General features: G+C 43.1%; 1 protein-coding gene across 1 annotated transcript in view; it reads left to right on the top strand.

Annotated features, from left to right (window-relative positions):
- Positions 1–15235, top strand: part of setd3 (SET domain containing 3, actin histidine methyltransferase) — a 189018-nt gene extending 173783 nt beyond the window's left edge. Inside the window, exons 11-13 of the mRNA XM_086049398.1 lie at positions 9601–9686; positions 14380–14537; positions 14621–15235. Coding sequence (XP_085905524.1) covers positions 9601–9686; positions 14380–14537; positions 14621–14884 — 508 coding nt within the window. The 3' untranslated portion in view covers positions 14885–15235. The remainder of the gene's footprint in view (positions 1–9600; positions 9687–14379; positions 14538–14620) is intronic.
- Positions 15236–16477: the final 1242 nt, after the last annotated feature.

The raw sequence follows: 16477 nt of genomic DNA, 5'->3' as shown, positions 1-16477 counted from the left end.
CCACCACATTTTCATGGATATAGGTGAAACGTAGAACCGGGGCAGATTTTTTTTTTTTTTTAATTCTAGGGGGCGCTATCAAGCCATGTTTTTAAACAATATCAATGTAAAACAAAAAAAAAAAAAAAGATGATTTGTCAGGGAATTCCACTCGGAAGACCAAGACAAGCCTAATAGAGGACTGTAAAAAGCAACTCAGACCAGCCAAGATTGACTTTTCTTACGGGCGGGACAGTGGAGGCCACTCGAGGTGGTTTCTCCCCCAGTCTGTCAGCCTCCGTGCCCCCCTCGTTCTCATTTTATTGAATTTAAGCAACATACATTCCGAGAAACAGACACATGACAAAAGAGGTACTTCCTCTTTGTCTGCACTTTGCAACAGTCTGCGGTTAAACGTCTTCTCTTGACAGCTTCCTGTTTGACACTTTGCATGGCACATTTTACTGCATATGGGGACTATGTGGGTGAGGTCAACAAATGGTCACCACAGGACATTCAAGGAAATGGATCTTTTAACATGATATTAATGTATTTGTCGATTTCTCTCACATTTCCCTCTTGTATATCATGATTAAAATAATATAAACATAAACATCCATTCATCACCCAAAAGCTATTGCTTGAGTGGGAGGAAAAACTGCCCCACGCCGTTTGGGCAGAAAACCCGTCCCAAGCAGTAGCCAAACTGTAGATAGCAAGCACTAAAGCTGTTTCTGGTCCAATACATGTATGTACAATGTAAACCCGGAAACATCAAACATTCACAACTGCATTGCTTTTCTGTGAAGTCTTCAAAAAAGGATAACACAATAGTAGAATCATCATCATTAGAGTTCATGTACGCTTGTTGGTATTCAGACATAGCTACAGTAACATGAGCAGCTACTTTCAATTCATCAACATCCAAATATTTGGCAGTACAAATTTTTGCACAGGGGAATACCATAAAGAGACACGAAAACAGGATAATAATAGAATACTAATGATAATCGCGACTATACCTTTCCAATTTCCAAATGTATCGTGTAGCCATTGCAAAAAGGTGTTTGGTTCAATTCCATACATATTTTGAGTTTTCTCTGTAAGCTCTAAGCAGTGTAAGGGTTTCTGTTAATGATACATTAGACAATGTGTGTAGAGGGAAGTACAACGGTCACCAGTTTTAATCATTTGACAAACCCCTCCTTTTTCCGCTAATATAGAGGTCTAACGCCTGCCCATTCTGCAAAGCCACACGTGAAGTTGCATGCAATTGTGAAGCTGTATGCGTAAATAATGCTTCTGTGAAATTTGTTCAAGTGTTTACCTTGTGATTCAGATAATTGGTCAGTTCGGTGTGCTCATACGTGGTAAGAGGAAAAAAATAACTTATAAGTGGCAACTGTGTGAATTATTTACTTATTTCATCTAATAATTTATCTAATTATTTATCTGGAATATTTTGAGGTTCGCCAATTGCATTAAAATAAACAGGGGTGTTCTGTGTAATTGGACGTTTTGAATTAGCACTTCCCAAATCTCTTTTCACTCTGTGTGTACTGTTAAGTGTCACCACATCATCATTGACAACATAGGCGGTTGTTTGCTGGACTCTAGTAACATATACACCAGTTCATCGTTGTCCCTGTTTTGTCCGTCAGAAGCTGTAGATTTCCCAGGATAGAGGTAGACAGCAGTCTACAACTAGGCGATTGTTCAGTGTTGGTGTTTTCTTGGTCACAAGGCTGTGTGCCAACAGCCATCAGGCACAGTCCTGCACGGATGCAAACAGTGTCCTTAGCCGACAGGCCTGTGGTCTGCTCCATCTTCCCGAGAGGGGTGTGCAAGCACGGAAAACCCTCTCTCCAACTGTGGTCTTTCGACGGTGCGCAGTCAGCGCACTGGGTGCGGATCCTACTTCGAGGGACTAGCGTTGCTAGGCCCATCAACAGGGAACCAACCAAAGGAGCTTGCACTGCGACTGGTGGATCCAGCCGTCACGCCCTTCGACCTTTACAGCAGTTGGACTTGCTGCAATCACCTGGAAGGGCCATCCCAGCGTTCACTGTCCCAACGGGGTCGTCTCAGCACCTTTGAGGAAGACCAGGTCTCCAATCTAGACCTGGCGCGTCTGTGGAGCAGAACACACTGGCAAGTCATTGTGCTGATGCATTTCTTTCTGGTCAAACAGCCTTTTCATGTGGACAGGGATAGAGGTCCCTGCTACTGGTTGCTCTGGGGCATGTTCAGGAAGTCTATATGGTCATCCATACAGAATCTCAAATGGGGATAGAGTTTTTCCTCCTGTCGGTACTATCCTCATTCTTGTGGCTACAATGGGAATGCAATCAGCCAATGTCTCTTTGTTTCAATTCATGTGTATTGTGCGTTGTTTTTTTGTTTTTTTTAATTCTACATCGTTGGCAAAATTTTTTTAAATGGTATGTAAATCCACTATGTGTGTGTTGGTGTACCTGTGCTATAATCCCTCCTGTTGACACATGACTCAATCCATGTGTCAATTTTGCTGCCCCTTCATATAAGGATTTAGGTAGCCCTGGCTTACTGTCGGCCAATTTGCCTATTCCTGTGTCATCTGATTTGGCCCACTTGTTTTCCCAATAATGTTCTGTATGTGGTGCTTGTTTTTGACGTGACTTCAAAATGTCTTGTGTTGTGTTCAGTGTTTCAGCTGCAAGCATTTCATGTGTTAATGTTGTGTCAACTGGGGGAATCCCCTGGTCCACTTCCTTAGCAGCTTTATCAGCTAATCAGTTGCCAATTGTGATTTGGGCATTTCCTGTCAAATGTGCTTTACATTTGCAAATCGCAATTTTTCTATGCAGTTGTACTTCTTCGAGTAGCTGTGGAAGTAATGCCTTGTGGGTGACTTCTTTTCCTGTTGTGGTTTTGCACCCTTGGTTTGCCCAGCGTTGACAGAACAATGCACTGAACCCCAGCCGTATTGGCTGTCTGTCCAAATGGTTACATCTTTCCCTTGAAACATTTTGCATGCTTGAATCAATGCTGGTACCTCAGCTAATTGTGCTGAACACATTGACTTCAACGTTCCTTGAAATAAAATCTTGGTCTGTGTTTTAATTGCATATCCCACCCTCTTCGCGGCCGTCTTCCCCTTTGCTCGCTAATCCGTCAACAAAACTACTTCTCCAGTCGGGAGAGCAATGTCAGTTAGGTCGAATCTGGGTTTGGTGGAAATTTTGACTTAGCTACCACAGTCGTGTGGCGTGCCATCTACTGGTGTGGGCAGAAGTGTCGCTGGGTTTAATGCGCCACACCTTACAATGTTAATGTGTCCCTGTGATAGGAGACGCGCGGTGCAGTGCAGGTGTCGTGCTGGCAAAAATATCATTTACATTTCTAAGAGCAGCATGTGGGACCTTCAACGTTAAAGGATGAAACAAAACTGCTTCTGCCGATGTCTCGACCGCCAATGCTGCGGCCAGCACTGCTTGGAAGCACTCAGGCATAGCTCTAGCCACAGGATCAAGTTGTTGTGAATAATAAGCTACAGGCCGAATTTTTGTTCCATGTTTTTGCATCAACGTCGAGGTCATAAAACCTTGCTTAACTGTTACTGTTTGTTCAAAAGGTTTGTCATGATTTGGCAAAGCAAGTACTGATGAGTTCTAACAGAGGCGCAGAGGGCTTTACCGCCTTCATGACTGCTTCCTCTGTGTTTCCCCATTATAGTCATAGTTCCTCATCTGAGGACGGCTCCGCATGCGTCTATCGTTTTGGTATTGTTTGCATTGTCGTGCAATGTGGCCTGGTTTATTGCAATTAAAACATCTGTCTTCTTTGAGCCATTGTTGTTTCTCTGGGGTCAATTTGGAGGGATCAAATGGCCTTTTTTTTTTTTCATTTTTATAATAAGGATCTTTCTTGGTGTTTTATTTATTTTTTTTTTTCAGTACAATAAATGTTAGTCTCGTGACTCTTAGTCTTTTTCTTGTTATCAACTCGCTCTAAATTTCGTGCATAATTTAAAATTCTCAATTCAGGTTATGTCTTTTAAATAACATATCTTATGCAAATATACACTACATTTACTAGCACAAAAATAGAAACCATGCTAAACATTATTTCTATGGCTTAAGTTAAATTTCTTGTGTAGTCTACAATATGAAGTCAATTTTCTTTGTGTTTATTTTTGTTTCAAATTTCTTCAAATGAAATTTGCAAACATATTATTGGTCATTATATTATGATACAGTTCATGTATGGCCTACTGTAACTTAAAAAATATTGTATAGATTACGTACTAGTATGTAACAGTCAACATTTAAATTAAGATAAGATAAGATAAGAATGCCTTTATTGATCCCACAGTGGGGAAATTTTCATTGTTACAGCAGCAAAGATATATATATGTGGCCATTAATGTATAACATTGACGGCAAACATTTAGGATCAAACCTATGTACATATACGCAGTAACATGTGTATATACACATGTATATACACACCAACCTACATCTACATAAAAAGTATGAGGAACACTCATTTTGGCCTGAACATAGTACAGAGGAAAAATACTCTAAGTAAGTGAAATGTAAGGAACAGCATTGGATAAAAATAAAACTAGACTAACAGTAGTGGGGAATGTTGAGTATTGCACGGTATTACAGTAGTGGGGAATATTGGGTATTGCACGATATGAGCTCAGGTGCAGGACTGCACAATTGCACTAATGTCCGCCAGTTTGTAGAGACTACACAATGTTCTTGTTAAAGAGTCTGACAGCAGCAGGCAAGAAGGAACAGCGGAATCTCTCCTTTGCACAGCGAGGGTGTAACACTCTGTCACTGAAGGAGCTGTGGAGTGCTGTTAGGGTGCCCTGGAGGGGGTGGTCCGGGTTGTCCAGCATTGATGACAGCTTGGCCAACATCCTCCTGTCCCCCACCGAGTCCACAGAGTCCAGGGAGCAGCCCAGGACAGAGCCGGCCCTCCTGACCAGTTTGTCCAGCCGCTTCTTGTCCCGGGCCGAGACGCCGCCTGCCCAGGTGACCACTCCCTGGAAGATGACCGATGCAACCACCGAGTCATAAAAGTTCCTGAGGAGTGTCCCCTGAACCCCAAAAGACCTCAGTCTCCTGAGTAGGAAGAGTCTGCTCTGACTCTTCCTATAGAGGGCGTCTGTGTTGTCGCTCCAGTCCAGTTTATTGTTCAGATGAACACCCAGGTACTTGTAAGTTGAGACTCTCTCAACATCTGTTCCCCGGATATCCACTGGTGCAGGTGAAGAGTGCTGGCGCCTACCAAAATCCACCACCATTTCTTTGGATTTCCCCGCATTGATCAGGAGGCGTCAGAGAACTTCTGCAGGTGACAGGTCGGGGTGCTGTTGTTGAAGTCCGAGGTGTAGAGGGTGAACAGGAAGGGAGCCAAGACAGTTCCCTGTGGGGCCCCCGTGCTACAGAGGAGCACGTCAGACACACAGTCCTGTGTCCTCACATACTGTGGCCGGTTTGTGAGGTAGTCCTGGATCCATGTGGTGAGGTGGTGCGCCACCCCCGCCCGCTCCAGCTTGTCTCCCAGTAGGGTGGGCTGGATGGTGTTGAAAGCACTGGAGAAATCAAAGAACATGATCCTCACAGTGCTCCCCGCCTTCTCCAGGTGGGAGAGTGAAGTGTGGAGGAGGTAGATGATGGCATCATCCACACTGATGCCAGGCTGATATGCGAACTGGAGTGGGTCCATTGAGGAGCTCACCAGGGGGCGCAGGTGGAAAAGGACCAGTCCCTCCAGGGTCTTCATCAGGTGAGACGTCAGCGCCACTGGTCTGAAGCTGTTGAGCTCCTTCAAGTGGGGGGTCTTTGGCACCGGGACCAGGCAGGATGTTTTCCATAGCTGGGGGACCCTGCCCAGCTTCAGGCTCAGGTTGAACATGTGCTGGACAATTCCACACAGCTGGTCTGCGCAGGATTTGAGGAGCTGGGGGCTGATGCCATCTTGACCCGCTGCCTTCCTCGCCTTCATCTTCTTCAGCTGGTTCCTCACCTGAGATGTTGTGAAGGCCAAGGCTGGGCAGGAGGGAGTGATGGCTATCTGGTGTAGCTGGGAGCTGGAGACTGTGGAGAAAAGGGGGGAGGGGTGACACGCCCAGCAGGAGGAGTAGGTGGAGGCTGCAGCAGGAGAGACTGAGTGGAGGCAGGCATCTGATCGAACCTATTGAAAAAGAGATTCAGCTCATTTGCCCACTGCAGGTCCCCCCCACTCCGGGTCTTGGGTTGTCCGTGGCCTGAGATGGTATTCAGGCCCCTCCAGACTCCCCTGGCGTTATTCTGCAGCAGCTGCTCCTCCATCCTCTTCCTGTAGGAGCTTTTCCCCTCTCTGATCCTCCTCCTCAGCTGGCGCTGCACAGTCCTCCGCTCCTCTATGTTGCCTGACGCAAAAGCCCTCCTCTTCTCCTTCAGGAGAGCTTTTATGTCTGGTGTGATCCAGGGTTTGTTGTTGGAGAAACACCTTACTGTCCTGGTGGGTATGGTGTTCTCCATGCAGAAATTTATATAGTCTGTAACAGTGTCCGTTAGACTACTAATGTCTTCCCCGTGAGCATCGCTGAATACTTCCCACACAGTTGTGCTGAAGCAGTCCTTTAGGCCTCCTCGGCCTCTCCAGACCATCTCTGAACTGTGCGGGTCACAGCTGGCTGCCTGTGGACCAGACGTTTGTACACAGACTAGAGAGCCACCAGGTTGTGATCAGCTTTGCCCAGCGGGGGGAAGGGCAGTGATGTGTATGCCTCCTTGGTGTTGGCATAGAAAAGGTCCAGTGTTTTATTGTCTCTGGTGTGGCAGGTGACATACTGTGTGAATGAAGGCAGAGAGGAGGAAGGGGAGGCATGATTGAAATCACCAGAGATGAGTACCAGGGCATTTGGGTGCTGTGTTTGTAGCCTGCTCACTGCTGCAGTCAAGACATCACAGGCTGTGTCGCCGCTGGCAGCTGGTGGGACGTAGACGGTCACCGCGATCACATGACTAAACTCTCGCGGGATGTAGAATGGCCTCATGCCAACAGCTAGCAGCTCAATATCCCTGCTGCAAATTTGCTCCTTAATCGTGATGTGCCCAGGATTACACCATCTATCATTCACAAACACAGCCAGCCCTCCTCCTTTCCTCTTTCCACTCTCCAGCGTCCTGTCCGCGCGTATGATTTGGAAGCCGTCCAATTCTACGACCGCGTTCGGCGTTAGCGCTGTTAGCCACGACTCCGTGAATACCATCAGGCTAGCCTCCCGGAAGTCCCTCTCGTGCCGGGTAAGCGCCGCTAGCTCGTCCATCTTGTTGGGGAGCAATCTAACATTCCCCATGATAACAGACGGGAGGACGGGATGGTATCGTCTCCTCCTTTCCCGGCGTTTAACCCCCGCACGAGATCCCCGTCTCTTCCTCCTCAGCTCACGGGGGATATCAGGTCTCGCCCCGGGAGCCGGCGCATGGTTAGCACGGAGTGCTAACAGCTGATTCCGGCTGTAAACAATGGGGGCTCGGCTCCGAGCCAAGTCGCCGGACACGATCGCGCAAAAAATAGCCATCAGCAGCAGCAAGAATACCGCAGTTTGGGTGTCCATTGCTACGCAAGTTACGACTATCAACTATATGAAAAAGGTATGAGGTAGAGTAATATTAAAGAACAAAAACTCACGAAAAGGCTCACCGATGAGCCGGAGCTACTGTAGCGGGCTGCCACTCGCGCGGCGCCGGAAACGGAAATTAGTGGATGAGCTGTGGAAAAGTTCTGTGGAATAGCAGTTCAATGAAGAGGATCGGCTGGCTAAAATGCAGCCTCCTACCAGCCCGATCAGAGCAGGGATGATTCAGAATGGTTCAGTTCTATTCCAGGCAATTTCCAAGTTTCAATCTTGGGCTCCTAGCTCGCCATCGACCTGGCCAATTCCATCAGTTCAGCATACGCTCCACATCTCTTCCTCACTCACTCACAGATAGTCGGCTCCTGCAGCAAACAATCCCCCACATGTGTCACTTTCTCCTTGGACAGGGGACAATCGCTTCCGCATTCAAGCAATTGGATTGAATGCGCTACTCACGTGACCGCATGACAAACATAGAAGTAACCATCGGAAAACAGAGATCTTAATACGAAGAGAAGAGTAACTGAAAGTACAAATACGAAGAGATTGTACAAACAGAACAATACAGAAAGTACAACTGGGCTACACTTAACTGAGACACATGCAGTTACATACTGTAAGATACTCTCAATAAAACTATAAATTGATGTAACTGAGATATCAATGAAATGCTTTGACATTTGAGTTTTTGTCAGGATGTTTTAACTTTCCACCCTTTGTTAGAAGTTATTTGATGCAGATTTATAATTGGTGTCCTTTGTCAGTGGTTCCCAATCTTTTTTGGCTTTTATACCCCTGAACATTTTTTGCCATACCATGATTACCATTAACTCATGCGTGTTGATGACTCTCCAAAAGTAGAAAGTAACACAACTGAGCATGAAATGAAAAGAATAGTGTATGGCAGGGGTGCTCAATACGTCGATCGCGATCTACCAGTCAATCGCAAAGGTATTATTGGTAGAATGCATGACATTAAAAAATAGATGTTCATAGTTAATTATGTTGTGTTGTGCAACATTGGCTCATGCGGTTATGCAAGGTACATGAACATACGTTGTACATATCAAGGATCCTCAATATATTTGAAAATAAATATACATTTTGAATTGTTATACTCTACCCGGAAGGTAGATCATTTTGACTTGGTCATTTTATAAGTAGCTCGCATGCTGAAAAAGTGTGAGCACCCCTTGTGTTTGGCAATGTTTTATTTAGTTTCCTTAATTTGAACATTTAATATCTTAGGTATTTTCTTCTTAAATGTGTTTCCTTGAAAATAAATAGGTAGTATAAATGAAAAATAGGAATCAAAATAAAGAATACACTGTCACGTGTGGATCGGGATTTGGACCCATACGTGACACGCAAGTTGAAGAGTAAAAAGTCTTTATCAACAAAAATACACAGTAACAACAGAGATTGGGACTGGAAGAGAGTTTGCATTCCCACTCAAAAAAGGTTTGACATACAGACGTGTCACTGAGTAACTCAAACGTATACACTGTAAGTTTAGGCCTATGTGACATTATAAGGGACAAAGCATAAAAGGACTATAGCAACTGCATGGCAACTGATACATCACGTAACAACCAGTCATTAACATATAGCTGCCTTTGTTATATATTGTTATAACATTTGCACAAAAAAATGAGCTATTATGTCCCCTTTAAACAGGCATTTACATTTTAAATATCATGATCAAAACACTGAACAAGAATAATATTCAGACCCCTTCATTTCTATCTTACTTTCTTTTCATCAGTCATGAGCTTTGATGAGACATGAGTTGACATGTGGCTGTTGTGATTTTGGCGCAGCTGAGCCCCAGGTTATTTATCTGGCAAATAAATGATTAGATGTTTCCACATACCACCTGCAATGTGCTCCCGTATCCCAAGGGATACCCCTGGTTGGGAAACACGGTCTTATGTCATACTTTTATACAGCGTTATATTAATGATTATATGAAATATGCTTTCTTTCCTGATTTATAGGTCTTATGTCTTTGATCTGCACTCCAGTGGATCCCCAGTTTCAGCACAGCTACTCGCTTTTTTGAGAGTCTTCTGTATGACAGAGGGTAAGACACGCACATCACACAATAACATGGCACATTCTGATGGGGTCTGTTTTAAACATTAGTGTTTATGAACTCCATACTTGAGAACCCGACTGTTTTTATCTGCAATTTAGCTAGTATGTTTTGCATTCAAGTCTTGTGCAATGGATAGACAATGATGACATGAATGTGATCACACACTGTGTGATAAGATCAGGGTGAGAAAGAGTCAAAACATGCAGAGAATATAATCAGCTAAGTTAATATTTTGTATGTTATTCAGATTTTTTTTTACTAGCTCTTTTGATGTGCATCTACTCCCACATAAGACATCTGATTTATACAGTTCCAAATTCAACATATTCCAAAAATTCACGCCTTCCGGGCTACTATTTTTCCCACAATTTAATATTTTACTTTAAAACGTCATCATTCATTTCCAATGGGCCAGATATTATACTTTCAATTTCATTACACCTCACCCTTCAATGCAATTGAACATTACTTCACATCCTATGTTATCTTGTGTTTAGGTCATTTGGTAGAGGCGATTGCCCATTAACTCATTCACTTCCAGCCATTTTCCGATCAGCCACCTCTACCTTGCCAGCCAGTTTTGAATGGTTTTCGCTGATCATTCAAGGCCCACAGAATATTGTGTTGTACAGCTATATGAACACGGAACCGACCAAAGAAAGATTAGACTCGCTTCTTTCATTCGAAAAAAAAATATTTCTACCTTTCTCTTTCTTTCTTTCTACCTTTTTTAGTAATCAGCAGTAGAACATAGCCAAGTTCCACCAATTGTTCCTTTTCTGACTAGAAAACAGACAAAATTAGCTTTTTGTGAAATTCGACACTAATACATTTTTGCTTTTCTGAAATCTCAAATTTCTAAATAACATAACCAACACTGACTAAATGGTTTTGATGGTGAAATAACAATTCATTTGGAAGAATACAGTATTTACAATTTTAAAATTTGACCAAACTGTATGAACTTGTGTAGATGTAGATGTGTGCATGCATGTCCGCATGCGCGTGTGCGCGTATTTGTTCACCCCAATTATAACTATTTACAATTGTTTACATTTGAAAAATAAAAGTACTTTGAATTTGAACTATATAAAAGTATGTGTGTGTGTGCGTGCGTGCGTGCGTGTGACTCATCCACAATATGTTGGACTATCTTATATGTGAAACATAGCTGCCAACAGTCAATAGAACAGTCAGAGTCCAACTCTACAGCAACTCTTTTGGCTTCCAGCCAGCTTGATGCCAGCCTATCAATTATAGAAAAATAAACAATTGTTTCCCGACAAGGCGGCACGGTGTACGACTGGTTAGCACGTCCGCCTCACAGTTCAGAGGTCGTGGGTTCGATCCCGGCTCCGGCCTCCATGTGTGGAGTTTGCATGTTCTCCCCGTGCCTGCGTGGGTTTTCTCCGGGTACTCCGGTTTCCTCCCACATTCCAAAATCATGCATGGTAAGTTGATTGGACACTCTAAATTGCCCCTAGGTGTGACTGTGAGTGCGGATGTTTGTTTGTCTCTGTGTGCCCTGCGATTGGCTGGCAACCAATTCAGGGTGTCCCCCACCTACTGCCCAAAGACAGTTGGGATAGGCTCCAGCAGTATCGTTAATGGATTGATGGATGAGTGCATTGCCCAGCTGCACACAATAATAACTAAAAACTCCAAATTAGCTGTACAACATGACAAACACAAATGGCAAACAATAGGTGGAACTACCTCAAAACATAACTAGAGGCTGACTACAGCCGCGGACGTCATGCAATGGCATCGCACATACAAAGTGCACACTTAAATTTGACTAAAGTGATCGAAGCAAGGATTTGTATGTGTATGTGTGTGGTTCTGCCACAAGCAGAAAATATACAGCATATATTGCCGGCGGCACAATGGTCGACTGGTTAGCACGTCCGCCTCACAGTTCAGAGGTTGTGGGTTCGATCCTGGCTCCGGCCTCCCTATGTGGAGTTTGCATGTTCTCCCTGTGCCTGCGTGGGTTTCCTCCGGGTACTCCGGTTTCCTCCCACATTCCCGAAACCATGCATGGTAAGTTGATTGGACTCTCTAAAATTGCCCCTAGGTGTGATTGTGAGTGCGGGTGTTTGTCTTTGTGTGCCCTGCGATTGGCTGGCAACCAATTCAGGGTGTCCCCCGCCTACTGCCCAAAGACAGCAGGGATAGGCTCCAGCACGCCCCGCGACCCTTGTGAGGAGAAGCGGTATCGATAATGGATGGATGAATATCTGCTCTGTCATCATGTGTGGCGGGGCCATAATAATAATAATAATCAGGGGTGCACATAACTGGTACGCAGGTACGCATGCGCAACAGAAATCACTGATGCGTATCATCTTTGGTTGGTAAGGATCAAGCATCAGTTCAGCATGGGCACGATCCGCAGAATGGTTGGTGAAAAAAACTGCGCGTTCACAATAAGGCAATGTGATTAGTAAGCATACAGCAAAGGAAATTTAATACATGTACCCTAAAGATCACATAAGTTGCATGTACAAGAGCGTTTTGCAAACATACTCAACGAACACACCGCCTCCACAAAGGCTAACTTCAAAATAAAGCTTACCAAATAATACATTGAGTCATTAATGCCAACGCAATAGCCTTTGTAAACTTTTACTTTGAAGTTGGCCCGCGTGGTGGTGTAACAGCTAACTTGACTTCCGTTTTCGACGTATCAGCATTCAGCAGTTTTAACGCTTGCTACCAATACCAACACAACGCTGTCTCGAAATCATATTCAGTCGCTAATTTAGGACACAAACAAACCGCTACTTAATTACGCTGTCATTGTATGATACGGCACAACGTTTCTCACTTTTCCCCAGATGTTTTTTTTTTAGTTTTTCCTTGCCTTCCTGGGGGTTAAGATCAGGGGATATCGTGTATATGATATGATGCATATGTGAAGCCCTTTGAGAATTTCCTGTGATTAAGGGCTATATAAATAAATTTGACTTGACTTGACACAAGTCGCCGGCGTTAGTGGCTAGCAGCTGGTATCATTAGCTGGTAGTTCAACAGCTGCTGCTCTTTTTTTATTTTATTTTTTTTATTACCAGCTGCTGCTTTTTTTTTTTTATAAACTTCTTTTTCTATATTGTGGACCTAGATTACTTTGTAATGTGCTGTCCATGTTTTAAGAAAGGTGCATTAAATTGCACTTCAAGTCTTTTTCAGTATGAAACTTAAATAACATAAAACGGTCTTCATTTAATTTATAACAACACTTAATTTTGTTTTTAATTTTTCTAATAATTGTTAAAACATTCAGCTAAAAATGTCTGGCAGGATACTTTGAAATGAGTATTCACTGCACCACTTTTACAAAATTGTGATAAATTGTGTTCTTAAATCCTAAACGGCCATATTAGACATTAGGAGTTAATTTTTTTTTTTTTTTTATGGGCAAAAGCGTTGGTTCAAATGACATATTTATTGGGTCATCTGCCCGTAATTTTTTTTGTTGGGTCAAAAATCAACATTTGAGGCCAATATACCGGTACTTTCTGCAAGTGGACACTTTAAGAATGACTGGTGGCTATGAAAGCCATCGACATACTGTTCATGTTTACACATGCAACATCGTGGCCAAGTCAACGACACTTATGACATTTGGATTTTTGCATTTATCACACTGTTTTGGGAAGTACCTCAGACATTGTAATCTTTTGAAAATGAGTCGCCTTGTAACTGTGCGTGTGGGTTCGACAGGACAAGTGCAGGAATCGTAAAAAAAAAAGGCATTAGTCTGCCGCCGTTGTAGGATGTGTTCGATGCTGCAGTGTTCGTGTGCATCTCTGAACCAAAGCGAATATACTAACAAGTGACTTAGTATAATGTAGAATGTGTTTATTCGTCACACCATTGTGTATTTCCGTCTGTGTGATTTATTTAGCTTCGTCGCCATGGATCATCTCTTTGAAGTTCGCCGCAAAACTAAATGAGCGACACGCGGATGTTAATATATTCCTTTCTGATTGTTGGGGCCTAGAAAGAGTCGTGCTCAAGTACGGTGCACTTAGTTACATGTTTGGTGCCTCTTTGGCAAGTCAGGTCTGGCAGTGTGCACTTTGTATGTGCGATGCCATTGCATGACGTCCGTGGCTGTAGTCAGCCTCTCGTTATGTTTTGAGGTAGTTCCACCTATTGTTTGCCATTTGTGTTTGTGTTGTACAGCTAATTTGGAGTTTTTAGTTATTATTGTGTGCAGCTGGGCAATGCACTCATCCATCAACCCACACAGGCATCGGTAGAACATGCAAACTCCACACAGGGAGGCCGGAGCCAGGAGTACATGTGTAGATCGAACCCACGACCTTTGAACTGTGAGGCGGACGTGCTAACCAGTCGACCACCGTGCTGCCAGAGCAGATATTCAAACCTTAAAATTCAGAACTGTGAGGCAAACACACATGCACCAGGACCAAAATAAACACAAGTATAATGTAAAAGAAAAATCACTTTGTCTTTGATTTGTTAGAAGTAGCCTACCTGGAGTGAACCCCCGGAAGAACATGCAAACTCACCCACAGAAAAGGGAGATTCAAACCAAATTCCAACCTCCTTGCTGCTGAGTCAGAAGTGCTAATCAATGCATCATATGTTGGGCTCAGTTTTTTAATAGTAGTTTTACTCTTGGACCTCTGTTTTTGTTTTATTACAGAAGAACTGAAAGACTACCTAATGGGAGACTCCGTCAATAAAATCTTAAACCTGACTAATCATGATTTCCCAGTTAGCTGGGAGAATGAAATCAAATTGTGGATGTTCCTGGAGACCAGAGTCACTCTGTTGCTCAAGAACTATAAGACTACATCTGAGGTAAGTATTTAATTGTTTACAATTGTCATGAAGGGTACCTTTTGTTCACTAGTTCATTAGAATTTCTGCATTATGTATTTCAGGAGGACAGTGTCATACTGCAGCAACCTGATCTATCGGCTCATGCTCATGTGGCAATCCAGCTCCGACGAGCTGAAAAGCAGATTCTGATGAAATCGCTGACCAGTGGACAAGCCAAACGGGCGCATTTTGAAAAAATAATGGCAGAGGGCATGTCTTTGCCTTGCTGTGACAATGGTGGCATGGCTTCATGTGAGAATACTAATGGCATAGCTTCCGATCATGTTATACAAGGTGGAGACATTGTGGCAGGCCAAGTAGTTTGAGCTGGACATGTGCTGTATCTCTCAATGGAGAGACTGTATACAAAATGGAGATGAAGGCAAAGCCATGCCCAGGGCAAAAAGAAAGAATTTGAATAGCAATAATGATGATTCAGTTCACAACTTGTGACCCGAAAGGATAAAGAATAAATAATAAATAAAGGATCTGGATTGTAAATCTAACTTTTATTGAAACCATCAAATAAGTCACAGCCAACATTGAATTCATAAATTCCTCCACACTGGCACAGTTACCGCTATTTATTTTGCTATCAATTTATTTTGTGTCAGGTAAACGACTCGGAAATATTGACTTTCAGTCTGACTTGCAATAAAAATAGTGTCTGTGTTTGACATTTGTTGTAGTTTTACTTTTTAAGTGTGTGTTTTCTGCAGCTAAGTGTATGAGTGACACGTATGGCTCACAGTATGACTCACACTCCGAGTACTCCTGTTTCCAACCACATTCCCAAAACATACATTTAGGTTAAATTAAAGATTCTAAATATTTCTGTGGTGTGAATTTGAGTGTGAATGTTTGTGTTTCTCAATATGTACCCTGCAATTGACTGGCGAACACTCGAGGGTGTACCCTGCCTCTCAGCCGAAGTCAATAGTCAATAACCCGTGACCTTTATGACCTTAGAGAATAAGGGTCTCAAACTCGGGGGGGCCCCCTACTTTACAAAGTTCAATGTTAGAGCAACCCCCCCATCTTTTTTGCCATGTTGTTGCCCTGTTTGTTTTGGTTGTCTGTGTGTTTTGTTTGTGTGCTTTCAATCACTTACGGGCTATCGTAGCTCAGGCTCATGACAGCTTTCAGCTAAATGAAATTCTGAAGTGACAGTGGAAGAAAAAGATATCCTTCACCCAGTCATAATCATATCTTTAAAAAAGAAAAAAACTGCCAGGAAGAGAAAGGTCAGCAACAATTGTTTTTGTTCATTTTTTTGAAAGTTCATGAACTCGGTCATATTTTGGGTGAATGTCAACTAAATGCAGTGTATTTCTGCCTGATGATTTTTGCAAACACACTCGTTCAGGAACCAGTGAACGGCTTTCAAACAACATTTTTTAGTCTTAGTCTTCCAGAAGAAAACCCAGCTAAACACACGGTAAATCACACGGCCGCATGTATCATCAACAGCATGATGAAAGATTGGGGGGTGAATAGGCTGGGGAGATTATCTCATTCGGGAAGTCGGTATTGGTAATAAATTAAAAATACTCCAACCCCAATTTCAGTGAAGTTCGGGCGTTGTGTAAAATGAAAATATAATCGAATAGAATTAGCAAATCAAGTTCAACCTAGATTTAATTGAAAATACAACATTAAAATACAAAGACAAGATATTTATCAACTGATCAACCTTATAGTTTTTAGCAAATAATCATTAACAGAATTTTATGGTTGCAACCTGTTCCAAAAAAGCTGGGACAGGTGCTAAAATAGACTGAGAAAGTTGAGGAATGCTCATCAAACAACTGTTTGGAACATCCTACAGTTGAACTGGGAGCTGGTGGGGCCATGATTGGGTATAAAAGCAAGTTCCCTGAATTGCTCAGTCATTAACAACCGAAGATGGGGATGCGCAT

Source organism: Filicampus tigris, chromosome 13, assembly GCF_054856515.1.
Source record: "Filicampus tigris isolate MCC_2025a chromosome 13, RoL_Ftig_1.0, whole genome shotgun sequence".
Lineage (NCBI taxonomy): Eukaryota > Metazoa > Chordata > Actinopteri > Syngnathiformes > Syngnathidae > Filicampus > Filicampus tigris.
Note: the sequence above shows the minus strand (reverse complement) of the source record. Positions and strands in the feature narration are given on the sequence as shown.